Consider the following 27023-nt stretch of genomic DNA (forward strand, 5'->3'; position numbering starts at 1 on the left):
ATTTTGAAATTTTTTTTAACGTAAAGGAGGCCCTCCAATGGGTTTACAGGTGGTTGGCTTTGAGGTGCTGGATTCCGCGAGAGGGGCTGGCTGCTCTGGATTTTCTAATTTCGCCACAGTGCTAATGTATTATGCATTCTTGTGTGCCTTGAAAATATTGAGACGTATAAATAGGGGCACTTACGTAACTGACGGGGCGGGTGGAGGGACCCGCAGCCTCAAAGCGGGGTTTCGGCCGCGGGGCGGGGCTGCCCTGTCCTCCGCCCCTCCCGCTCTGGCCCCGCCCAGAGCCCGGTTACTCCGAAAGCCTGGAGCCCGGAGCTCCCCCGCGCGGCTGGGACTCTCGACCCACGCGCCCGCCCACGTCTCAGCGGCCAGACGCAGTCCAAGGCGGACAAAGCCCGCGCCCCTGTGACGGGCAGCAGCACGGGGAACGACGGCTCCAGAGAGCCCGCCCACGGCGTGCGGGGCGGGGCGGAAACGGAGCCGAGGGCGCGGGGCGGAGCGGCAGGCGCTGGGCTGGCGCACCGGGTGGGCCGAGCCCGGAGCCGCCGGCGCTGGGTGGTGGCCCCGGCGGGCGGGCGACATGCAGCGGGACAGCGGCCAGGCTGCGGGTCAGTGGCTGGACTTGCGGCCCCTCCCCTCTGCCGCGCGCGCCCCGCTCCCCGGGAGTGGGGTGGGGGGGTTGTCCCCGGGACGGGGTAGGCGCGTCCCGGTGCAGCCCAGCCCAGCGGCGCGGGTGTGAATGCCCGGGGCGGTGCCCAGGCCCTGGCACGTGACTGGGGCCTGCGCCGGGCCGGTCCGTTCCCCGCGCGTCCCTCGGCGCAGGTGCCCGTCTGTTCCCCCGCCGCCCCAGTCCCCGCTCTGGTGACCTCTTCCCCGTCCCTGAGACCCCCCGCCCGAGAGCGGGTCCGCGGCCGCCAGTGCTGAAGCAGGGGCGGCCCTGGCTCCGGAACCGGCCTGCGATCCCGGCCCGCCGCCACGGTCACCAGTCGCTGCTGGGGGCGGACGCTTGCGCGTCAGGGGGCAACTCTGGTCAGGAGAGCTGTTGCGTTGTGCAGCGCTCGGGCCGCGCGCTCGGCTCAGAGAACCTGTACTCACCTGTCCCGTGTAACGCCCTGGCGACCTGGGGGCGGGGACTGTGCTCCACAGTGAGAAACAGAGGGCTTTCGGTGACTTGAACGAGCCCCTCGGGTAGTTAGGGGAGTAACCAGGATTCGAGTCCAGGTCGGTGGGTGTCAGAGCTTCAGCGTCTACCGTGCAAATGTTGAAACTGACGCTGGAAAGATTCAGGTCTCTGTCCAGAACCTTCCCTTTATGCAGAAAATCCCGTTTCCCGACCTTGTATGATAATTTAGTGAAAATCCCGTAATTTGCTCCTGGCTGATGTGTTTCTGTCACCTGCGGGCAGGTGGCATTCGAGCCTAAAGTTGAACTCTGAAGACTGTATTCTCACGTTCCAACGCAGACTCTGACGACGTTAGAATACTACCAGTTCTTGGCTGTAGCCTGCTATCTGGGAGCCAGGCACTGTAATAACCGTGCCACCTCTTAGTAGTCCCATCTTACAGTTGAGAAGACTGAGGAACGAGAGATGATGTGCCTAATGGGTGGCAGAGCTGGCTCTGAGGCCAGACGTTTTGGCTGAGGCATGGGGTGACCACTGCACTGTCCAGTAAGTGGGGAGGCCAGTGCCCCAGGGCAGGCACCACTTGTCTCTGGATTGAAGGGCTTGAGCAAGTCATAGACTGTTCCACAGTCTCAGCATTAGGCAATCACCATGGCTTTTGCCCTCCAAGGAACTAGGACTTGGTATTGACCTAGAGCTCCCTACACTCTGCATTGTCAGCCACTGCTGTTTCTGCAGCCGCTGCCTGCGGCCTGGCACTGGTCCTAATGTCTGTCCACTGAATGAATGAATCGACTGAGAGCTGTCCTCCAAATGGGTTCCTTCCTGCTGTTCCTGGATCCTTGGAAAAGGGTGAAGGCAAGGCAGGGGAGATTTGGGGCTGCGCTCAGTGGGCTCAGGGCATCAGCAGTCGGGCTGTACTAGATGGGAGACGATTTCTGCTTGTTGGTGAGATAGCTGGGGAGATGGGAAGAGCAGGCAACCCAAGGTGGGGGGTCCCATCTGCCCTGCCCCGCTGTGGACACTTGGGCAGGTCACTGACCTCTCTGAACTTCTTTCTCCATCTGTGGATATTGCCATGGTAATCAGAGTCATGCTGAAGATTAAACGGGATAATATGCGTAAAGGGTCTGCTTATTGTACGTTTTCATCACCACCTTTTGGAGTCAGCTGTATCAGTTGGATGAGCGTGCAGCTGGATGAGTCATTAGGGCCCAGCCTCCTGGAGCTTCAGGTACCAGGCTAGGGGGCCTGGACTCCATGCCGAAGTCAGGGGGAGCCATAGAGTGACATGAGCAGAGAGGGAGGTGGTGAGATTTTCACCTGTGGACCCAGAGGCAGGGATCCTCAGGAGGAAGCCAGGTCCTACGCTGCTGGTGGGCGTGAAGTGGGTCCAGCCTGTGGAGGGGTATGTGCCAGCCAGGGTCCATCTGAATTACAAACACACATGCCCTTTGACCCAGCAACCCGATTTCTAGAGAGCCCACTGCATGCAAGCTATGTGTGCAAACCAGGAGTATCCTGCATCTGTTACTAGGGGCCGCTAACTGCTCTGTGGCCCGTTCACCAGAAAATGCAGCGACTGTAAATGGGCTGGTGCAGAAAGAACTCAAAGACGTAGTAAATGAAAGGAGTAAATTTAGTGCAGTGCAACTAGTTTGCCATTGTGTGGGGGACAGGAGTGTTTGTAAATAAACAGACTAGCTCTGGAAGGGCATGTGAAGAGCCCCCTAGCCGGTAGCCTCCAGGGAGGGGACTTGGTGCTGGAGGACCAGGGAGGGGCACTGTCTACCCTTTACCATCACCCTTGGGTACCCTCCCCCCATTTCTGAGCCATACCCACGAGTTATGGTTCAAAACAGAAATACCATTTAAAAAAACAAGAACAGTCCTAGTGATGGATTACAAGGCCTGGACCAGGCTTGGCCATGTGGATACAAGCCAAAGAAAGTTCCAGAATGCTGGGTTTTGTCATCACTATTTGCCGCACTTCCCCTTCCCAGGAAGCTGAGAGGGAAGTCAGTGGATTCCTTCCTGTCTTTCCTCACTCTAAGACAAGTCAGCGTCTGGAGCTGTTTGGCAGGGGGCCTGCATTGTGGTTGTTAAATAGTTCTTAATGGGCTACTGATGGGGTCACTCTTGAGCATGGTCACTTGAAAGTTATTACCTTCCCCTCCGCACGAGGAACCATAGGGGGTGCAGGTTAGAGGAGGAGGACAGACCGCTGGGCTGGCAACCAGGAGACCTGGGTTCAAGATCTCACCTGACTTTTCCCACCTGTGTGATTCTAGGCTTCTCTCTGGAATCACTTTGCTTCCAGGCACCTCAGTTTCTCCATCTACAAACAGGTGTGTGTGTGTGTGTGTGTGTGTAGGTCGTGCGTACATTTAATAGATCTGAGCTATGTATTGTCCCATTCCCACCTCTCTCCCATCTGTAAAATGGGATCATAATTACCATCCCGCCTACTTCATAGGGGATCAGGGGATAATTTGACCGCAGATAACCTTCTTGACATTCTCAAAGGATAGTTTTCTGTAAATGCACCAATTTAAAATGCCACTAAAATAACAGTGACATTACTGAGAACCTACTGAGGGCTGTGTGCTGCTCTGAGGACCCTACAAGTTTTAGTGTAATCCCCCACCCTTAGAATGTAAACTCCGGGGGGACTGGATATCTGTCTGTTCTATGCGCTGTTGTCTGCTGTGTCCAGCATATCGCAGGCATCCTGTAAATACCTGGGGTGTGAACAGGCATTTCAACAACTCCATGAAGTTGGTCTGAAGTTTGCTCTAACATTGTGAAGAGGAAGCCACGGTCTCGGCAAGTGAAGTGTGTTGCTGCTGGCGTGAAGCTGACTCTTGGGACCTGGGGGCTGAACCCCAACGGTCTGAGTCCAGAGCCCACACTTCTAACCATGATGCTCCCCTGGGCGAGGGTCCGTGAGGCAGGTCCAACAGAGCAGGACCTGAGGGCCAGCTCGGTTGCCCTGCTCACAGGGAGTGACTTGTTTCTGTGTAACACCTCCCCTGTCCTTACCATCTGTGCCCCAGAGAAATGACCACCAGCTCAGGTTTTAGGCATTTGCTGTCACTTGTGGGCATTTGAAAATGCAAATGGCATATCACAGAGTGCCTGGAGTGTTGGATGGACTCCAGGGGGGGTGGTGATTTCAATGTCTCTGACCTTATGTGCCGTTTCTTGTTGTTCTAGTGCCCATAGAATTCCTTCTCCCATCTCCAAGTGGGACAGGCAGCCTACTACCTGGGAGCTCCGTGATCCAGGCACGCTGCTGGGACCTGGTGTCTCAGCCCACTCAGCACATTGTGCTGGCTGAACCGGGGGACCCGAAGGAGCAGGACGCAGAGGAGCGAAAGGCAAGTGTGGTCCAGGGCAGGCACAGAGGGCCTCACGTGCTGCATTGGCATCGTGACATGAGTGATAACACCCGCGTGTTTAGTGTGTTCTGTGCTCCGAGCTCTAGGCTGGCACTCCTGGGCATTGTCTCTTCAAACCCTCTCAACCCTGTGAGGCACAGAGAAGTCAAGGAACTTGCCCAGGGTCACACAGTAAATAGCAGAGCAGGATTCGATCTCAAAGAGCTTGGCTCCTGGGCCTAACTAACTATTCCAGGAAACTTAGGGTTTCTGGTGAAGGTTCTGGGGTGAGGTGAGCAGTTCTCACCTGGGAGATGACCCCCGTTCATTCTCTGTGCAGGAAAAGCAGCTGGTGAGGAGTGGAGTGGAGTGCACAGTGTGGCTAAGTGGGAAAATAAACCAGGACCTGGACTTTGCTGGGGGAGTTGATTGTAAAACCACTGGGGCGAAGATCCTTTTCCCAACCATGATTATAATCATCATCTGAGCTTTGATCTGGTTCCCAAATGATTGACGTGATTAGTTGCATAAACGGAAATATTTTTCTCCTTGAGATCTGCTTAGTTGCCTTGTAGGATCCTGTTCATTGGTATGTTCTTGAGGTTTTTTACCTTATCAATAGAGAGAAGGAACATACCTGCATTGAGCCTTGCTATGTGCTGGGACTGTGCTGGCCCTCTACAAACCCACCCCTGTGCTGCCTTTTGTTGTGTCACAGTTGGGAGCTGCAGAGGTAATGGGGGCTCAGGCTTACAGTGTGTCAGAGCCAGGGAGTGAGCCCATATCTGTCACTCAAGCCCCTCACACCTTCTGCTACACCCTGCTGACTCCCAAGGGACATATTCTTTGTAAAAGAAAATTCTGTGTATAAAACCAGATATCCAAAATTCACCGTCTGTTACAGTCTGAACATGAGAGTTCTGTGCTGGTCAAGAATCCAACTGAAATGGATCTTTTCCCCTTGAATTTTGCCAGTCCACGGATTTCCTGCTCTCCTGCTGACTACGCTTTTTTGGTAATCAGTCTTTCCTTGCTCAATCATGTTCTACTTCTGCTTTTCCTTTGAAACTAATGTACTCCAGTGTGTGGGAAATGCTCTCCATGTAGTAACACCTTGTGCTAATGATCAGCTCACTGTGTACGTGGCTCTATTTAGGGCAGAGTCAATTTGGTATAAATCTTGTGTGAGAAATTCAGCGAGAACAAAAAGCTTCAGAGAAAAGTGTTCCTGCAGCCTTCCCAAGTGCCTTTGTCTCCGTAACTATGGTTTCCAGGCAAACGAAGAAAACACTCAGGAAGGATTTTCTTTTAATAAAGAAACTGAAACAAAGGACCAAAGATGGCAGGAAAATGATACGCGTTTTTAGTTTTAGTTTTGACTTATGAAACTAGAATATAGAGAAGTACAATAAGTATCAATAAATGAACGTGGTTCCTCCAATTAAAAACAAACAAACAACTTCCTCTGTGTGCTGCGGCAGAGGAACTGAGCAGGCAGACAGGAGGTGGCAGCTGTGATGCACGGCTGGGCGAGCCCATCCACATCCCACGTGACTCCAGGCAGCTGTGGGGTCTCCCTCAGAAGGCACGGCTCTAACAGAAGCCGCCAAGTCATTCATCTTTCTGAGTGTCTTCCTGTGGCACGGGGTGATTGAAATATTTGCTTCTGGTGGGGAATGTGAGACTCAAATTCAGGAACATGTGTGTTGGAAAGCTCCCAGTGAACCGGACTGTAGAAACAGTTTGAGTTTTTCTTGCATGGAATCAGAGCGGACTGCGGGACCCGGGAGCTGTCCAGGGTCCTGAAAGGCTTGTCCTTCACTTTCAGACTCCAGGGATCAGCAAGGAAGTGAACAAGGGAGAGTGTCATATCCTGTGTCATGCACCTACAGCAGGCCCAGCACCTTGCTAGGTGTTCTGCAGCAGTCTCTCTCTAACACACGTGGCTACTAGCCTGGCTCTTTGCCTCTGCCTGGCCCGAGCTCTACCCTCCTGTTCCTCAAGTCCCCATGCCACGTGCTGCCCTGACCTCCTATGTCCTTTGGTCCCCAGCACATGTGGCCTGGCTGCAGCAGCACCAGATCCTCACCCAGCCAGCCTGCTGGGCCACTGACCAAACTGCCTGTCTCCCGGCCCTGGAAAGGCCAAAATGGGCATGTCTGGGAGGGAGTTCTGAAAACTGGAAAGCTGAAACAGTTGAAACAGAGGTTTTTAAGGCCACGTTTTGATTACTCTCCACCATTAGTGGCGTGTGTGTGTGTGTGTGTGTGTGTGTGTTTGGTTTAGGAAAATTTGAAACTGAGATGTGAATGGAAGGGTGTCCAGGCTGTCATTCTGTAACTGTTATCCCTGTAATGAATTGTTGCCATCATTTACATGCATCAGACCTCCTGCATCAGACTGGGCTGCTTGAGGGCCAGGTCTGCATCTTACTCAGCCCTCTATCCTCCGAACATGGCACAGGGCCTCAGTGGCAGCAAGGGCACAGGCACTGTAATGACCCAAGAAACGCAGTGAACAGAAGAGGGAGGGGCAGCTTGGGTCTCCCTCCCGAGAGCTGGCTGCCACAGGAGGGGTCTGCATTCGATTGTGGCAGCCTGCATTTAGTGAGCACTTACTAGGTGCCTGGCTCTGTTCTAAGAAATACATGAATATGTCCACATTTAATCCTCACTGCAACCCACAAGGTTCAGACTTTTGTGATCCCCATTTTACAAGTGGGGAAACGGAGGGACGGGGATGTTACTAATTTACCTGAGGCCGCATAACAGGTAAGTGGCAGAGCTGAGATGGGAGCCCAGGCTGAGCACCAGGCAAGCTCAGATGTTTACGCCTTGTCCCCAGTGCTGAGGCCGGGCCCCACCCACTGTGAAGTGAGTTACAGAAACCTCACATTGCCTTCTTGATTGTGCCCAATGTGCGCATGCAGTCGTGACACCATGGGAGGGAATGTCCCCAGCTCCCCCGCCTTCTAGGGACACCAGGGCAGCCATAATGTCCTCCAAGCCTCGGTTCTTTCATCTTCAGGGCACGATTATTGCTACGCTGCAGAGCTGCCGGGAGGTCAGAAGCCGCGTGGGTAAAGTGTGACGAGGACACTTTAGTATGTTGCCGTATTGTAGGCTGTGATTCGAATATGGTAAATCATTGTTGACAATCCTGAGGTTTTCCTCTGTGTATTACTCTTTCAGAAAAGGAAAGGGGGCTGGCCTAAAGGCAAGAAAAGGAAACCCCCAAGGGACCCTCCTGTTCCCCGCGCTCCTAGGACAGGGTAAGATGGGGAGATTACCTGACTGATGTTAAGGTAACATTTTGGGCTCACCCTGTGGCCTCTGCTGTGTGCCAGGCCTGGATGGCCTCTTATCCCATCTCAGCCTTTGTCTGTTTTTCAGGGCCCTTGATCGTTACGGGGCCTCACACGCCAGGGAGTGAGGGAGGGTTGCTTAGTGCTTTAAGCTAGAATAAGGTTCTGATGCTCAAAGGAGAGCTGGGCTTGGCTCACAGACGGGAAAAGGGGTGGCTGTGAGGCCAGCAGGTCTGGTTTCCCTTTCAGGCTTGCTCCACGGCCTCAGGGGAGCTAGTTAACCTTCATCAAGGCTCAAAATGCCCCCTCCCCCACCAACTGCACTGAGACCGTCCGTCCCTTGTCCCCTGCCATCGGAGGCTGCAGAAGAGAGGCCCCAGGCCAGTCACTTCCCACTGCTCTGAGGGTCACTTTGCTCCTCTGGAAGCTTGTGCGCTTTTCTCTTTTATCCTCAGGGTCCTCACATTTCTAAGGGTGAAGGTCTTTTCTCAGTTTTCCTGTAATTCCTGGGGACGTGGCTTTTGTTCCAAAGACGGGTTTGTCTCACCCCAATGCCCACAGCCTCTCTCCCTCTCCCTCGACCCGAATCCCTGATCAGGAGGGTGGCCTGTACCTGGAGCATTTGGGCCGCACAACAACCTCATGAGCAGGTGGTGTTATATCCATTACACAGAGGGGAAAACTGAGGCTCAGGTGGGTTGAGTGAGTTGCCCACTCAGTCTTCATGCCCCTCCCATCGGGGGCGGTCCCCCTTAGGTCTTCCATCAGTCTCTGGATAAGCCAGCCATTCAAATATTTTCCCCTTTTTGATTAACCTCCATTTCACTGGTTAGATTGAAAAATATGGGCAAACCCATGACTGTTTATTTTTATGAAAACCTGAAAGTGGAAGTAGCTGCAGCAGGCCCCGCGGCCTCCGCTCCAGCCAGTAGCTCAGAGCTGTTGTGTTTGTTCCGTTCCTGGTGCAGGTACGTGATATTCCTAAATGAGCAGAGGAGCCCCCTGAGGGCCAGGCACCCAGATCTGCCTTTCACGGAAATCACGAAGATGCTGGCCGCTCAGTGGGCTCAGCTGCCCCAAGAGAAAAAGCAAGTAAGTCCTTTTCTGCGTGGAATGCGCAGAGGAGTGGGCCTAGCTGTCTGCAGCCTTGATTAGGGGCTGTTCCCTCCTGGTCCGTCTCTTCACACTGGAGCCAGAGGGAACTTGCCAGAAGGTGGGTGGGAGGTGCCTCTCACCCCACCCCTTCAAAGCAATGACTGGTCTCTGTAGCTTTGGCGTCCACCATCTCCCAAACTGTGTCAGGAGGAAGGGCGAATCCATGAAACATGGCTAAATGGTCCAATAAGTTTAGGAAATTCTGGAGTAAATCAAGTGAAACAGATCTTTATTTCTCCCTGCAGGAATTTTTTTTGGAGCATTTTAATATAATTTTACTCACTTAAAAATATTTCAGGCGAGGTCCGTGCTCTCCTGGAATGAGATGTGGAAGGAGAGACGGAGCAGAGCACTCTAGGGGTGTGAGAATCTCTGTCCTCTCTCCTGTGAGGCTTTCTCAAACTAATTCCACCATGGAACCCCTTATACACAGAGCACCTGTTAGCCTCCTAGGGAAGTATGTTCTGGGGTCACAGGGGAAGAAACACTAACGTAGGGGATACAGTCATGCCTTTATCATGGCATTCATGTCCAATGTCAACTTCTGCCACCACCCCAACCCACATGCCAGTCACACTGATCCAGACACGCCTGCTTCAGCACCACTTCCTACGAAAGCCCTCCCAAACTCCTTCTAAGTATGTCGGACCCCAGAGCCCATACTTTTCCCAGAACTGCCTGCTGCCTCTGGAGTGTCCTTTCTTTGGGTTAAACACAAGACTCTGAGATGAGCTTCTTTAAACCCCTGCACTTGCAACTTTTTAGCTGTAGAAAACCCTTGCTTCAAATTAACTATTGGGTTGGCCAAAAACTTCATTTCGGTTTTTCCATATCATCTTACGGAAGAACACGAATGAACTTTTTGGCCAACCCCGTGTTTCAGAGAAATCCTACTTTGGGGGCGTGGTATCAACTAATAACATTCCTCTCCTTGCTACTCAGGTTTGCAACCATTCAGGAAGTAGATCCAGTAGCCAGTCAGACAACTGCAAGAGCCCTGGCTGTCCCAGTCTGGGCAGGCCCCCCGACTCTGGCTAAGAGCAGACTGGGGCCCTGGCTGTCTGCTGGAGCTAGGTCTTGGGGGAGGAGAGAGGCGGGGCTCCACCAAGCATCTCTGGTTCTGGCTCCCAATTTACCCTTAGATAACCCCCCCCACACACACACACACACACACACACACACTAGTTGTCCCTGGGTTACACCAGCTGATGCCAGCCTCGGTGGCTGGAGATGAATCCAAGTCCCTGCCTTCAAGGAACTCACAGTCTAGGCTGTCGGGACCTCCGAAGTGGACGCATACATTCCATGGTGAGGGGTGCCTGGGACAGAGGTCTGTGCCAGGGGCAGGGGGTCTCCAGGAGGCACCTAAACCAGTGTGGGAGTGCCCCGAGTCAACCTGGGGGCATCAGAGAAAGATGCTTAAGGAGGTAAATGTTCTGTGATAGATCATGAAGGATTAGTAAGATTTGGCCCAGGGAGGAAGGTTGAGACAGGTGTTAACTGATGGAGGGAAAACAGTAGCAGATGGGGTAGCTTGGGGCTGGGTCTGATTCGTCTCTATCACTAGTGCCCCACCCAGGACCCTGCACAGAGTTAAGCACTGATGTTTGCTTGTGTGATAATTGAATAGAAGTGTAAGGTCCCTCAAGGCGGGGAGGGGAGCTGAGTGCTACCCTCCTCTACAGTCATCAGACCACACCTAGCAGAATGGTAAAAGCCACAGGGAGGCAGATTCCAGCTGATTGGAAGGGATTCTGTGGTCTGCATTATTCAAGTAAGCAATGAACTTGCTGTTAGGTAGTGAGGTTCCCATCCCAGCAGGTGTGCAAGTAGAAGATGAGCAATAGCTTCTTGGGACCATCCTAGAAAGAGTGAGGCAAGTTGGACAAGAGGACACCTCCAGCCGCCCCCCCTCCCCCAGATTAGGAGAGTCTCAGAATCTCTGTGCTCCTTCTTCCAGAGGTATGTGTATGAGGCCGTTGAAGACAAGCAGCGCTACATCCGAGAGCTGCAGGCCTACCAGAGCTCCAAGGCCTACCGAGCCTTCCTGCGCAGGCGGGCAGCGCACAAAGTGCAGGCGCTGTGCGGTGAGTGGGGCCTGGCTGGGGTGGGCTGCAGCTTCTGCCTCCCAGGCCTGAGGCTATGGGATGTTTTACAGCAGAAGGCACATTTGAAAAATGCTCTGTGTTAGTCTCAGCCTTGGTCAGCATTCACATCCTTATGTATTATGGATACTAACCCCTTGTCAGATATACTGTTTGCAGGTATCTCCTCCCATTTTGTAGGTTGCCTTTGCATTTTGCTGACTGCTGCTGAAGCTTTTTAGTTTGATGTAGTCCCACTTGTTTATTTTTGCTTTTGTGGCTGTGCTTTTGGTGTCATATCCAAAGCACTGTTGCCAAAACTGGCGTCTAGGAGCTTTTTCCTTACATTTTCTTCTAGGAGTTTTTTCAGTTTCAGGTCTTACATTTAAGTCTTTAATCCATTTCAAGTTCATTTTTGTGTATGCTGTAAAATAAGTGTTCAACTTCATTCTTTTGCATGTGGTTATCCAGTTTTCCCAACATCATTTATTGAAGAGACTATCCTTTCGCTATTGTGTATTGAATTCACTGAGTAGATCCTCTCTGAACACTTTAAGTATATACATTTTTAAACGTGTCAATTATACCTCTGCAAAGCTGGGGGAGGGGGAAGAGCCACGCCCCGAACAAAGCCGCTGGCATCACGGTCTCCCTTTGCGGCTCTTCTGGCCAGGTTGAGACACATCTTGTACCTGATTAAAGAGGAGGCATCTCATTCCCTCCTTCTCAGGAACGTCAGAGAATGGTCAGGTAGTGCTGGGCCAGTGATTACATTTTAGTCCTTAGAAAGAGGAAAGGAACCCGCAGTTATGGAACTCACTGCTTCTCAAACTCGAAAGTACCCTGGATCACCGGGAGTCTTGTTAAAATGCAGGTTCTGACCCAGCAGGTCTGGGGTCTGCATTTCCAACACGCCCCTGGCGCTGCCGAGGCTGCTGGTGCAGGGACCACACTCTGATTACGCTGGGGGTCCACTTCCCCATAGCATCTACGTGGCACGTCCCCACGTGCCAACAGCATCCTACTGCAGGCCCCGGCATTGCCCAACTGGAGTCAGGCCTGATGTATCAGGAATCAACACACTGAGCATCCCTAAACCAGTGGGCACAGGAATGGCAAGAATGGCATGTAAACACCCCAACTCCCGCAACCCGCCATGCTGAGATGTGTCCCATGCGCCCCCTCGAGGCTCCTGGTGGGACTGCGCCCTATTGACTGTAGTGGCCTCTGCTCAGCAAGGCCCCCCATACTGGCTTTCTCCCCTTCCCTACCCACTTCCCCACTCCTCTACCAGCATTTCCCGAGATCACTGTCCAAAAAAACCCCCACTTGCAGCAAAATCCTTGTCTCAGAGTGTGCCTCTGGGGGTGCAGGCCTAAGGCAGAGACGCGAACTCCATTTATTGTCTGCTGACCCTGCCTTCACCATGGAGGTCGCTTCTCATTCACCGTCTTTACCATCCTCACTGGAAGCTGTATCAACTGCAGTGCCCACCAGAGGCCCAGTTTACATTCAGACTCAGGGCTGCCACCCCACCCGTGGCACATTCCCCTCCAAGGGGCACATGGCCTCAGGGCAGCGTGGGGTGTCCTCACCAGTGGTGCGGGGTCCGTCACTGTCCATCCTGAGGGTTCTTCCTGCCCTCCCCATGCTGGGGGCTGACCGGCATCCCGGCAGAGCCCATCAGCTCTCCACTTTGCCGCTTCTCACTCCCGCCTGGGCCTGGCTGAGCGCTGCCTCCATAGTGGTCAGGTGTGGGCTCAGCGGTCCAAATGCCTGGGTCCAAATCCTGGCTCTGCCACCTTGCACAAATCACTAAAGCATTTAGTGCCTCCTTTTCCTCATATAGGAAGTCGGGCTGTAATAGGACCTCCTGCACAGGGCCTGGTGCGGATCAAACTAGTTAAACCATAGGAGCTTGGTGCTCAGTGCCTGGCACACAGCGAGTTCAGTAAGAATTCGCGCTTCATACCCTCTGCACTGGGGCGTGAGCCTCCCCCCTCTGCCACAGCTTCATCCAGAGAGAGTATCTGCAAACTTCTGTAAAGGACTAGATGATACTGTACTCTCTGTGGACCCTGTAGTCTATGTCGCAACCACTCAACTCTGTGGTTGTAGCAGGAAAGCAGCCATAGACAATATGTTAATGAATGGGTGAGGCTGCATGCCAATAAAACTTAATTACAAAAACAAGCAGAGAGGCTTCCCTGGTGGCGCAGTGATCGAGAGTCCGCCTGCCGATGCAGGGGACGCGGGTTCGTGCCCCGGTCTCGGAAGATCCCACATGCCGTGGAGCAGCTGGGCCCGTGAGCCATGGCCGCTGAGCCTGCGCATCCAGAGCCTGTGCTCCGCAGCGGGAAAGGCCACAACAGTGAGAGGCCCGCGTACCGCAAAAAAAAAAGAAAAAGAATGCTATGTCAGACTTCGCAGAGAACACCGCATCATGCTTAATCCTTCAGCCATGCTGGAGTTCTGCTGCCTTCTTATTTTTGTGATTGTTTGTAGATTGTCATCACGTGACAAGCTGGCGTGTTACAAAGAAAGGCCGCCCCAAGAGAGCTTGGTTTTTAAATAAGATGTATTTCTGTCTTATTTAAAACACAGTAAAATTTAAAAGTTTACTATATAAAAATATAATAATTCTAATAGTTTTTAAAAATACCACTAGATTCTGCCATGCTAGTAAAAAATGAATTGTTTATGTTTTTCCTTGTTTCTCTCTCATCTTCATTCCATACCTGGCCAGGTGTTTATAAACTGAGGTCAGAGGTATCCAGTTTTTCCTCTTGGTTTATAATAAGGGATTTTCAGACCTCTACTGAAATTGAGCAGCTGAAGTCAAGCACTGATCCTCCAGCAGGAAGCATGGAGACCTCTTAGGATAAATCTTTTCAGCCTCAGAAGGCGCTTCTGACCCTTGAGTTGATGCTGCTGCAATAAGGCTGAGGCCTTTTCTGAGACAGATGCTTTGTAAAATGATGCTGTTTTTTTCTCCATCAGGAACAGGTACACTAGGATGTGAGTTTGAGAGCGAGGGCCTTGACTTCTCAGCAATTGACGTAAGTATTCGCTGGGGGGGCAGGGGGATGTGGTTTTAAAATAATCACCCTCATTTGGTGTGGGCGGCTGAGAAATGGTCCCTCCCAAAGGATATCTGGGTCCTAATCCTTGGGGCCTGTGAATGCTACCTTATATGGCAAAAAACCGGTCGGTCTTTGAAGCTGTGATCTAAGTTAAGATCTTGAGGGAGGGGAATTATGCAGTCACAAGTGTCCCTACAAGAGGGGGGGAGAGGGACACTTGACACAGAAGAGGAGGAAGCCGTGTGACCACTGGCAGAGATTGGAGTGTGCGGCCACAAGCTAAGGAAGCCATCAGCCACCAGAAGAGGCTGGAAGAGGCAAGAACAGATTCTCCCCAGAACCTCCAGAGGGACCTAAGCCCTGCTCACACCTTAATTTTGGTCTAGTAAGGCTGATTTCAGACTTCTCGCCTCCGGAACTATGAGAGAATAAACCTCTGTTGTTTTAAGCCATCCAGTTCGTGGTAGTTGGTTATGGCAGGAAACCACAGCATCAGGGCACAGGATTTCATGCATTGCTGGAGTGTGGCTCACACGTCAGTCCCTTATCGAGGCCTCTCTTTGTGTGTTCCTTGGACAAGTATGTACTGAGCCCAGCTCAGTGGGAGGTGGGAGACCAGGCTGAGGATGCAGAGGTGGGTGAAGCACAGCCTCACGGCTCCTGTTCGGGGGAAACTGGCAAGCGTGCAACACTTCGCACCAGGATCTGCTGTGATGGAGACACGTGCACGGTGAGAGCGGCCCCTGACTCTGGGCGAGTCAGTCTCAGGGCAGGTGATTCTGAGATGATGCTCATGAAGAAGAGATGGGAAATTCCTAGAGGAAATGCTGGCCAGGTGGAAATGAAGCACAGAGGGAGCTCTAGCCTGGGGAAACAAGAATTGCAAAGGCCCGGGGATGGGAAGCAGCCCAGTGTGTGTGTGTGGCTCTGAGCAGTTCAGGACGCCTGGAGCAGACAGTATGCGGATGGGGATGAAGACAGGGCAGTGGGGACCAGGCTTGTCAGGTGGTCTGAGCTAAGGTGTAATTTGTAGGTGTTTTCCCTTTGAAGTTAATTGATGATGAAATGTATGTATTTAACAAATGAAGAACAATTGAAAGTGACTCTTAAGGGGCAGATGTGTTTACATTGAAACGTTCTGGAAGGCTACTCAAGAAGCTCTTGTAGTAGTGAGTAGGAGTGGGAGCTGGGTACCTTTTACTTTTCACTTTACACCCCCCCTTTTCTGTTACTTTCAACACGCATTTGTAATAGCTTTAAACATTGTTTGAAGTACACCACCTTTTATCATTAGAAAATGATTTGAGACAGAGGGCAAAGGACTTCCTGAGTCCATTGTCCACATGAAAGGTCAGCCCTCTGTGGCCCAGGCTGGAGCCGCTATGAAAGGAGCCACATGAGTGGAGTTCCCGCCGGCAGCCCCTCCCCCTGAAGGGGTCTGCTCTGCGCAGCCAGCTACTCTCCCACCAACCCAGCCATCCTCTCCCTGGAGCCTGCGCTGGCTCCCCATTGCCTTCCATGACCTGGCGTCCATCTCCCTACTCACCATGTCCCCCACCCACCATGGAGGGATGCCAGCAGGCACCATGCTTTTTTAGATCCTTGCCTTTCTTCCTCACCCATTCTGTGACCTTAGTCAAACACCTTTAAGTCTGCGGCTGGCCTTCCTCATAACAAAATATAGCTCAGAACATGACTGAACGATGTAAGAGCAGAGAGTCATGCAGTGTCCATGCCTGGCTTGAATATATTAGTCACTGTTATTGTTTCATGTCTCATATCTCTGTCCACCAGCGTAGGTGGGACCGTGTGTCACACTCTTTATGGGGCTGCCCTGTTAATGCCTGGTAATGCAGAGGCACGAAGCCAAGAGGCCAAGGGCCAGTAGCTCAGTGCCTGGTACCCAATGAAAGTGCAGCTGCTCTAGTTGAACTTGCAGGGAAACATGCACTGATTCTCATAGATGAAGACCTCGCACTTTAATGGAGAAATAGGATAAATGGTTCCTGGCTATTGTTTTTCTTGGACACTTTTTCTTGGGTGCCTTGTGATTCATTTTCTCTTGACAGTGGTTCCTAGTCTTGGCTTCAGGTTGTGAAAGGATTTGTCCTAGGGATTACCTGAATGAGTTTTGGGTCCCTCCCATAATTGTTCAAAAGGTCACCAAACCTGAAAGGCTCAGCCCCACCACCCTGGGCTATGTGCAATTAATTTTACAATAATGACATATTTCTTTTTTTCTTTTTTTTTTTTTGCGGTACGCGGACCTCTCACTGTTGTGGCCTCTCCCGTTGCGGAGCACAGGCTCCGGACGCGCAGGCTCAGCGGCCATGGCTCACGGGCCTAGCTGCTCCGCGGCATGTGGGATCTTCCTGGACCGGGGCACGAACCCGCGTCCCCTGCATCGGCAGGCGGACTCTCAACCACTGCGCCACCAGGGAAGCCCCGTACAATAATGACGTATTTCTATAAGCAAAAGTGAGAGGGTGGAATTTTTTGTTGAGGTGTACGTGCAGCTTGGATGTTTGCTCTGATGTCTTGGCCTCGATGAGCATTTGGGGCCCTTTCTCGGCAGTGGCCTCTCTCTCCTCCGTGAAGCTCCCTCCTGACGAGTCCCCCTCCCTCTGCCAGCCCTCATCTTCCCGCTGTGGAGCTCCCTGGGGCCTCCTCGCTCCCGGCCTCTCTTAGCCGGTCTTGCCGCTCATTTAGTGAGAGGCAGAGGCAAGCCTCACAGATGGTGCGGAAGAAACCCTACAGACACTCTTCCAGTTGGGGGCACATCTCTGGGCTGAAGGAGTGCCCCTCTGATGCGGGAGAGGATCCCTGAGAAGCAGAGTGAGTGGCAGAGTGTCCTGAGCATGGTCAGTTCCCCGCCAGCTCTCGGGGCAGCAGGGGACACTTCAAGTCTGTGACAGGAACCATCTCTTGTCAGAGCTTGGGGAGTTTTTACGTCTCTGAACTAAATGTAAGCAAATACATACAGCTCTATGTTTTTTTTAAATTAACTGTTTCTCTTTTAAAAATAACATACGTGGGCTTCCCTGGTGGCGCAGTGGTTGGGAGTCTGCCTGCCGATGCAGGGGACGCGGGTTCGTGCCCCGGTCCGGGAGGATCCCACGTGCCGCGGAGCGGCTGGGCCGGTGAGCCATGGCCGCTGAGCCTGCACGTCTGGAGCCTGTGCTCCGCGAGGAGAGAGGCCACAGCAGTGAGAGGCCCGCGTACCACACACACAAAAAATAATAATAACATACGTGCATGGTAAAAAAAAAAAAAAATAAATGCAAACAGTGCACAAAGGTTTACAATGGGAGGGGGGTTCTGTGCCCAGAGCCCCAGTCCCTCACTCCCCCGCCCCATCCCTGCATCCCAAGGCATCCACTCTGGCCAGTTTCTAGTGCATCTTCCAGAATAGTCCATGGATATATGAGCACCTACAGGTTAGTACATATGTATTTTGATGAAAGGACACATCTTTGTCATTTAGTCACAGAGTTCATTTTGTTCATGTTTTCAAAGCAAACTCTTTGAAAATATGAAAAACTCAGAATTGGTTGTGGACTCAGACAACACCACCAATTCTCAAAACCTCCCTGTCGTACCCCCTTTGCCACATTCCTAACACTTTCTCTCTCACTCGGTGACAGAGGCCTTGGGATGAGTTGAAATTCTCAGCTGTGCTCAGAAAAGCCTCAACCCGGCAAGCGATCTCACAGGTGAAAAAAGGACTAGCAAGACCCAGCCTGGCTCCGCTGAAGCCCATCTGCCGTTTTAAGCTAATTTTATGTTCAGAGAAGGCGGGATCCCGCCTCCTCCCTGCTCACCAGAAACCGTCTCCGTCCGCAGGGGGATGAGAACGATGACCTGTACTGTCGGACCTGCAGGCAGTTCTTCAGTTCCCTGCATAACAAGCGGGAGCACCTGCTGGGGAAGCAGCACCTGCAGAACCTCACAGGTAACCAGCCTCTGGTCAGTGCAGCCCCTTCTCAGCACCGTGCTTGCTGAGTGGGCTGGGGCCAGTTACTTAACCTCTCTGTGCTTCCACTACCTCATCTGTAAAGTAAGGTTGAAATCGCCCGCCTCACAGGGCTCTTCTGAAGATGGATATCAGAGCCGTGTGCAGGCCTGGTTCAGCTGAGATGTCACCTCCTCCAGGAAGTCTTTCCTGGTTTCAGACATGGGGTGGGGGGCTCCTGAGGGTGTGACATGTACCCTTTGCTTAGTAATTATCATCCCCTGCTACTGTCACCATCACCCTGCAACATGTCTATGTGCACATACATGCAGAGACACAAGACACGCTCACACACAGTCATGACTGTGCGTGCATGCGCGTGCACGTGCACACACACACACACACATACACACACACGTCTGCTCTCCTGGAAGGAAGGAGCCATGTGGTTTAGGACATATCTCTTGCCCGTAGTAGAGTTGCAATAAACATTTGATGAGGGAATGCACAAGTGTACAGGAGGCTCACCTTTGTCTGGGGTTTGTAAGGAAGTAAAGTGTCTTCAGTAATGTCTTGTTGAAGGTGAATAATGGCAACGAAAGTAAAAATGAATCTCATTACCTGAAATTGAGTATAATGTGTGCACTCCATATGCCTAGAGTTATACTGTGTAAATTACCCGCTGGAGAGGATTACGGCTCATTTCAAAATCTATAAAATCATGTACTAGGGGACCATGAGGCTGTAGATACGTGTGGCTCTGATTCCATGTAACTCTCTGAGGGCCTTTGCAGTTATTTAAAGGGAAACAGACATGGGCACACCTTGCTTCGTCTTCTCCCGAAACCGCCTACCAGTTTTATGTTAACAGTCAGGCTCTCAAGAGCGTTTCCATGTCTGCCTTAATTGCTGTGATATTGTTGGAAAGCAGGGCTTTGAGCCGCTGCAGTATCTGAGTCTCTGGGTCTCTGAGTCTCGGTCCTGATGGGAGGGGGCATTAGCCACATCCTTTCGGAGCAGGATCTCATGTGGCTCTCGTTGCCTGGGATCCCGCCAACCCCTTGAGACGAGAGTGAGCCCAGGAGTCGCCTGCTTCTTCTGTCACCGCCCCAGAAGAACCTGAGCGGTCCCCTCCCCAGCTCTCCACTCCCTCTCAGCAAAACCAGGGTGGGAGGCAGGTGTGGGGCAAGGTCCCAGAGCTCTTTGTTTTTACAGTGTTATTGGGATCTAATTCGCACACCATAAAACTCACCCACGGAGAGTAGTTTTCAGTATATTCACAGACATGTGCAGCCACCACTGCAATTAAGTTTACAACATTTTCATCACCGCAACAGAACCCATCCCCATGAGCAGGAATGGTCCTGGGCAGCCACTAGGGTGCCCTCTGCCTCCATAGGAGGCTCTGGTAGTTTAATACTTGTTGTCTCCTTTCTGTGGCGACAACAGTCATCCCTGCCTTGGTGACATCTTAGGTGGGCAGCGCCCTGTCACCATTAAGGACCTGCGTTTGAATCCCTGCTCTGCCACTTACTGCCTTTATCACCTTTGCTGAACTCTCTGCCCACTGCCTTCATTTTTTCAAGGGCAAAATTGGGAATAATGATAATACTGACCTCACAGGGCTGTCGTAAGGAAATGAGTTAATCCTGTGATGCCTGGCACACTCTGGGTGTCCACTGTGTAATTATTATGAGCTTGGGGGCTGTAGCAGATAAGCAACTCCCTACCTCCCCACTTACTTTCCAGGAATCTCAAACTGCTAATGGTTCCCTGTAGCTCCCTGCTCTGTAATTTCTTTTCATCAAGCTGCCCTTCTACAGGAATGGCCTTCCCACCTCTGTGTACTGGGTCTCACTCCTATTCATCCTTCAAAACCCTATCAAAAAGGTGAATAATAGCAAGTGCTGGGGAGGATATGGAGGAATCACATCCTGATTCACTGCTGGTGGGAATATCAAATGCTGCAGCCACTTTGGAAAACAGTCTGGCAGTTCCTCAAAAATTTAAAGTTACCATATGACCCAGCAATTCCACTCCTAGGTATGTACCCAAGAGAACAAAATATATATGTTCACACAATATTATGAATGTACATGACAACATTATTCATAGTAGCCCCAAAGTGGAAACAACCCAAACATCCATCAACTGATAAATAGATAAAATACGGTCCATTCGTGCAGTGGAATATTATTCAGCCTGAAGAGGAGTGAGGCACTGATATGTACTATAATGTACATGAACCTTGAAAACAAACATGGTAAGTTAAAAGCTCAGTCACAAAGGACCACCGATTGTACGATTTCCTGTATATGAAATGTCCAGAATAGGGAAATCTGTAGAGACAGAAAGCAGGTTAGTGGTTGCCTGAGGCTGAGGGAGGGTGGGGGATGGGGGGTGATGGCTAAATGGAACCAGGGTTTTCTTGGGGAGGTGATGAATATGTTCTAAAAATGATTGTGGTGGTGACTGCACATATCTGAATATACTAAAAACCATTTAATTATATACTTTTAATGGGTAAATTGTATGGTATGTGATTTAGATCTCAATGAAGTGGTTTGGAAAAAAGATACCCATCTCAGTCAAGGACCCCCTCTTCCAGGAAGCCTCCCTTGCTGCCCTCCATCTGGCACTGGTCCCAGTACATTCTTCTTGTACATCTGGGGACCTGGCGCAGGGACTGGGGTTCGGAAGGGACGGGCTTGCCCATATCTGGACAGAGGGCCAGACCCAGAGGAGCCACTCATCTTATGCTCAAGGGGCTGACTTTTGACACGGGATTTCTTCGCTTTTTAGGGGAATTTGAAAAAGATTCTGCTGAGTGCTTGAAGCATCTGGAGCCTCTGGAGGGAGAGGTAGGTCAGAATTTGAACAAAGGGGACTCAGAGGAGGAAGCTGAGTGCCCTGATCCACTTCCACTCAGAGGCCTGATTCCAGAGACGAGTTTTGCTTCACTTGACTTACGTTTCTTGCAAGAGTTCATCTTTAAACTTCTGAAAAGTGAGTAGTCAAGTTCTACAACTCCCTAGTAACTTTGGTGGCCGAGGGTTTTATAATCCTAGTAAGAGCAACCTACATAATAGGTTATAATATTAAGTGGAACAAAAAAACAAAAAAACAAAAAAAAAAGGAAAGGTTGCAACTACGAGAATAACAATAAGTAAAGATAATAATCAGATGGGAAATAACCAAGGGCTTCCGGTAAGCCAGGCACAGGTCTAAGAAGTTTATACAAATTACCTTTTAATTGTGAGGTCGGTTATAGTATCCCCTCCTTTTAAAGATGAGAAAAGTGCAGCACGGAGAGGTTAAGTAACTTGCCCATGGTTGTATAGATAGTGAGCTGAGATGGGATGGGTTCCAAGACCCATGTTCTTCATAACTTCCCTACGATCTCAACTATATTTATAAAATTATGCATATGTGAATCTGTGCAAATGTTAACAGTGGTTACCTCTGGCAGGCAAGAGGAAGGTGCTGTTTTTCTTTATTCCTTTCTTTATTCCTTTCTTATTTCCCTCAATGGATAGGTGTCCTTTATATTATCAGAGAATGAAATAGGCAATATTAAAAAGGGTTTTGAGGATGCCCTGTACATGTCAGGGTCCCAGCTGTTGCCTGTGTGAGGTGCGGTTCAAAGAGAAGGGGAGGTTTTTGATGGAAAGAACAGATAAAGGCAGCCTTCTCTCCCCTTTCCTCCCAGTCAAAGAATTTGAGCTCAGAGAGCTGAGGAAGACTTTAGAAAGAGCTCAAGTAGAGCAGGAGGCCCTGCAGAGGCAGCTGCTGGAGTTTCAGGTGAGGCTCTCGGGAGGGAAGTGCCCAGTCCCATCTCTGTAGCCCCATTGCGCAGCTCAGGGCCCTACCTGGTGGGGTCGGGAGGCAGGGGAAGAAGACCATGTGGCCCGATTGAAATAACGCATCACAAACCAAGGTGCCACTCGCCTCCCCACCATTCCTGCTAGAGCATACTTGTTATACATTCTTGTAAAATACAGAGTGTTTGTGTTTCCGACGTAGAGAAATTGTGCTGTGAGCCTTCCTGTGCTGCGTGCTTGCTTCACTCAAGGCTCCGTGTTCATCCACGCTGCCCCGTGGCGTCTGGCCTGTTGCTTCTCTACCCACTGCACGTCCCTGGCCCACTCCCCCCGTTGGGGGCCCCGGTTTGCACCAGCTTCCGTGACCACAGCTTAGGGTGTGACGAGCGTCCTTGCTCGCATCCCGTTCCATGAGAGGAGGTCTGGACCACATACCACAAGGAGGGTTGCCTGGTGTGGATTGGGAATAATTTTCAGTTGGCAAGTGTGTGCACATTTATGCATTGATGGGTGGTACCTGTTTTGATGAAAGCAAAGAGAAGATGTGGTGAAACCGTGCAAAAAGTCTCAATTTTTAAATGTGTTATTTTATTCTGAATACAAAATTAAGTTATATTCCTGGAAGAAAATTTTGAAATTTCAGAAGACATTTTGAAATTTTTCAGAAAAATGAAATCCAATCATTAGAGAAGCATCATTAACATTTGTGTAGCATCTTCTAGTCTTGTTTTCCACAAATATCTAAATCTGTTTACGTAGATATATTTGTATATTATCTATATATTTATGTATCTCTGTATTTATCTAAATAGGTAGAGATAGGTAGGTAGGTAGGAAGAGAGACAGAGACAAAGGAAAAATTGGAATAAAACCCACACAGTTTGATTCCTACGGTTTCCATTTCATTCCATAGTAAGTAAGCCTTTTCACATCTCCTCCGATGTCCTTGTAAGAATTGCCTCTCATGACTGCAAAATATGTCATTATGTGGATGAACCATAATGGATTCCTGTTTCCCAGTTGGTGGACATTTTGGCTACATCCAATCATTATATTATAATAACACTGTGAACACTCTTGTCAGTGTTTACACTCATCCTTGAGCTCCCTGGGGAGGGATTCCTAGGAGTCTGGTGCTTACTTAAAAAGCACAAGCCTTAAAGAGGTCCAGAAAGGACGTGGCATCTGCTGTGGTCCCGAGCACAGGCTCTCGGGGTTGGAATCCAGGCTCTTCCCCCAGCTGTGTGCCCCGAGCTCCCCGCTTCATTTCTTCACCTCCCCGGTTATCAGTCTCTCCATGCACCACTGGGGGGAACAGTAGGTCCGCCCCATGGGGTGGTTGTGAGCGATGACATGAACTGATCCACCTGGCAGGGTACCAGTGGGCGTCATAGCATCGCCCTCTGGGGCTGTCCCCTCCAATGCCTCCAGCAGATCCTTCATCCCACACTTCTGTGCACCACAAAGTTCCACTGCAATTCCTGTTTCCTTTGAGTGTAGTTTTGTTACAGAATTTTGAAGAACAGTGAATGTGTAAAAAAAAAAAAAAGGAAATACCCCAGTTATCTGAAGCCATCGTGCAATGACCCCCCTGACATAGGTCCCTGGAAATCAGCCCTGCCAGGGCTCCTCGCTTAGCAGCCTGGGCGGCAGGGAGAGTGTGTGCCGGGGTGGGGAGGGGTGTCCCTTACTGTCCGGGACCTCCTTAGCAAGGCATCTCACTGAACTCCCAGCTCACATCTTAGAGGAGGACCACCACGCCTGCCTGCCAGGGATGCTGGGAGGGGCCGAGGGCGGGACACACAGTCAAACCTTCTCCAGGGTGGGAACTCACCCACTGCACACACAGCCCTTGCCCTGGGGCTGCCCCATGTCATCCTGGCCCCCAGGGCCCTGTAGATGGCAGCATGAGAAGGGCTGGCTCAGAAATCAGGCCCAGCTGTGGGTCTGGGCTCCCGTCCGTGGTCATGGGGCTGGGGCAGGCCACTGACACCCCGGAACCTCGCTTCCCAGGCGGGGACGCATCCTCAGCAGGAGGGTGAGATACTGAGTGATATAAAGGGTCCAGCACGAAGTAATAGGATTTTTGACAAGTGGAGGCTGTGTCAGTGGGGTAGCTCTTTTACTTACTGGAGGTGTGGGGAAGGGAGATTGACTGTGTTCATGGATTCTGAGAGCAGCTTCAAGACCCTCTTTGTTTAATTGTTTATTTATTTGATTATTTATCTACTTGGGGCCTATTTACTTATTTACTTTTAATTATTTATTTGTTCATTTACTTATATACATATTTATATACTTATTTAGTCACTTGTTCGTTTGTTCATTCATTCATTCTTTCATTCATTCCCTTGGAAAGTCTTGGAGCTAGCTGCCTGAACCCTTTGCTGTTCTTTTAGAACCGGCGGCAGAGGCTGGAGGTGGAGCTGGCCGGCCTGAAGACCTACGGGGTCGTCCTGGAGAAGGAGTTTGAGAACCTGAACATGGTCCTGATGCTGTCCCACTTCGGCCTGCGAGTAATAGACACGAGTGAGCCAGCCGTCCGGGGCAGTCCCTTTCCCCCTCTCCCCAGGCCACATGCATGCTCCCTCCAGGTCCTCGCTGGTCTATAAAACCGAGGCCCAGAGGTTCCTGTCCATTCATTTATTCATGCCTGCGTCCCCCACATCTTTACTCAGCATGCTTCCCACATGGCCAGTGCGTCCAGGTTTGCTGCTGGGTGCTGGGGGATGTACGGAGATGAACGATGATACTGTGATCCTAAATCCAGCACCCACTGGGTGCCAGGCCCTGAGCTGGGCACTGCCAGGGGATGAAGAGGTGGAGAAGCCCCTGGCCTCAAGCTCTAATCAGGTGGACAGATCCTGAGTCACTAGACTGTCGGTGTGCAGTGTCCCAGCGGAGAGCTTCCCTCCATGGACAAGGTGCTATGGGCACTCAGTTGGGAGGCAGTTCTCTATCTATGGGAGGTGGGCTTCTAGAAGGACTTGAAAGAGGAAGGACCCAAGAGGACAGTCCCAAACTCCTGAGGCAAAGAAGGGGCCAGAGGCACAGCAGGCAGGGAGCCCCGCACCCTGGCACCAAGGAGGTGAGGGAGGGCATAGAGCACATACGTGGCTGTGTCCTGTGCAGGCCTGGTGCAAACACTCCTCTTTGAAGAAAAAAATCATGAATACCATTTCATTGTAAAATATTTAAATGTGACCTTTTGGAGAAACATAAAACGTGACCATTCCCCTTCACTCCCCACTCCCCTGCCGGATCCCTTCCCTGCCCTCCCTAGAAGCTTTTACTGTTCGCCTCTTCCTGCATCTCCTTCCTTCCAGCCGTCTTCTATCTGTTTATGAATGGGGTAGTGTCCAAAATCATTAACAACAGGAATTTCTTGAGACATGGCTGGCCGTGAGCTGAGAGCAGGGTCCCTGGGGCCCCTGCTGGACCAGGCCTTAACCCCCTTGGCTGCTGGATCGGGCAGCTCCTGGGCAGTGGCTGTTTACCAATCAGTCTGGCAGATGTCAGTACTCTCAGACCTGGCGTAGCCTCACTGGTGCATTACTGGCTGGCCACCAGCCCTGTGCAGGCGAGAATCAGACGGATTTGTTCACTGACAGCTTGTCTGTTTGCTACGAATGGGACAGCGCCCCAGTCCCCTGCTGATTCACGCTGGGTGGGACACTTGGGGTCTCACATCACGGTGAAGCAGTGACTCCAGAACACATCACATCTGGGCACAGGGTGGAGCATCCCTGCTCTACTAATAGCGACGCCTCAAGGCCAAGGGCCCTGGCAGTGAGGCAGATGGAGCAGGTCCTGCTGCTTTGGAAATTTGGAGACTTGGCCTCTTTCCCTCCCGTGCCCTCTCCTCACCATCCTCACTTGAGAGCATTTGCCCTGGCCAGATTCCATGTGAATTTTTATCCTTACATAGTGTAAGTGGGGCTTCCCTGGTGGCGCAGTGGTTGAGCATCCGCCTGCCGCTGCAGGGGACACGGGTTCGTGCCCCGGTCCGGGAAGATCCCACATGCCGCGGAGCGGCTGGCCCCGTGAGCCATGGCCGCTGAGCCTGTGCGTCCGGAGCCTGTGCTCCGCAACGGGCCAGGCTTGAGCGCTCCTAAGAAAGGAGGATTACACAGGCTCAGGTTCCTACTGGATGTGGGAAGCAGGTAGGAGGTGTGTTCTCCAGTGCTGATAAGCCCATGGGCCCCAGCCCTCTCTCCCTCCCTGTGGCCTTTTTCTTTTCTTGTGAATTGGATCCATTTACTGCAGTCATGACAGCAGCAGCTCTGGGGAGCAGACGAAGGATGCTCTGGGGTTTGGTTGATGTCCACGTGTTCTCACGTGGGTGTCCTTCCCAGGGAATGCATGATGGAAGGCATTGGATGTGGTGCCCGGACAGTATAATGTAAAGGCAACCCAGCTTTTAGAAAACATTTACTGATCACTGGCTCCAAATTTATCAATGCATCTGGTGTGAAGTAATGTCCAGAAAGTGGTTTTGCGGGTTCAGCTCCTTCTCTCCTCCCACCACCCTCTGTTTCCTGTGGTTCCCCTCAGCCCACTCACTTGGTTCACTCCATCCAGAGACATCCTCTGAGCCCTGGGCTCGGTGCTGGGAAGCCAGAAATTCCAGGAGACATTTTATGACCTCAGAGAGCTCCAAGTCTCAGACGGTGACACTGGGGAATAAATTGGGGCTGATGATGTGACCCAGCCATCCTGCCTAAGCCTGAGTTGTGTCCAGTGGAGCACCAGGTGGGCCCTCCTCTCAGACCCCCTTCTCCAGGACCCTGTCCGAGTTCTCTGTCCGGGACCAGTGCACAGTTGTCTCTGCAGGCATGTCTGAGATGAGCAGAGCAAGCATGGATCGTGCTTCATCTGAAGGAGCCCTTGGGCTCCATAGCTTTCTCCTGGCGGTAAACTGTCTGCTTTCCCTTTCCAACTCTACAGCATAAAGCAGTGCCCACCCCCGCACCGACGGAACCCCAGGACGCATCCTGGACACACAGGAGTCAGCTTCCAAAGGTGTATTTCCCTCAGTGGAGGAAGAGTGGAAGATCCTGGGGTCCTGCAGATGGGACAGCCAGGACGGCTCTACTGACCCAGGAAAAAATAAAT

At 51.5% G+C, this 27023-nt stretch overlaps 1 protein-coding gene across 4 annotated transcripts; it reads left to right on the plus strand.

Annotated features, from left to right (window-relative positions):
* The first annotated feature begins 502 nt into the window (after positions 1-502).
* On the plus strand, positions 503-27023 carry LOC132426087 (high mobility group protein 20A-like). 4 transcript variants are annotated; one of them, XM_060012827.1, is made up of 14 exons: positions 503-614; positions 3421-3477; positions 4346-4509; positions 5414-5524; positions 7701-7780; positions 8782-8905; positions 10929-11055; positions 14053-14111; positions 17780-17848; positions 17979-18087; positions 20890-21093; positions 21797-21888; positions 24308-24437; positions 26856-27023. In XM_060012827.1, the coding sequence occupies exons 1-14, from the start codon at positions 587-589 to the stop codon at positions 26858-26860; spliced, it is 1359 nt and encodes a 452-aa protein (XP_059868810.1). In that variant the 5' UTR covers positions 503-586; the 3' UTR covers positions 26861-27023. The 4 variants fall into 4 exon arrangements, with proteins under 4 accessions (XP_059868810.1, XP_059868812.1, XP_059868813.1 ...); XM_060012829.1 differs by lacking the exon at positions 17780-17848; XM_060012830.1 differs by lacking the exon at positions 5414-5524.

This window comes from Delphinus delphis, chromosome 5, assembly GCF_949987515.2.
Source record: "Delphinus delphis chromosome 5, mDelDel1.2, whole genome shotgun sequence".
NCBI lineage: Eukaryota > Metazoa > Chordata > Mammalia > Artiodactyla > Delphinidae > Delphinus > Delphinus delphis.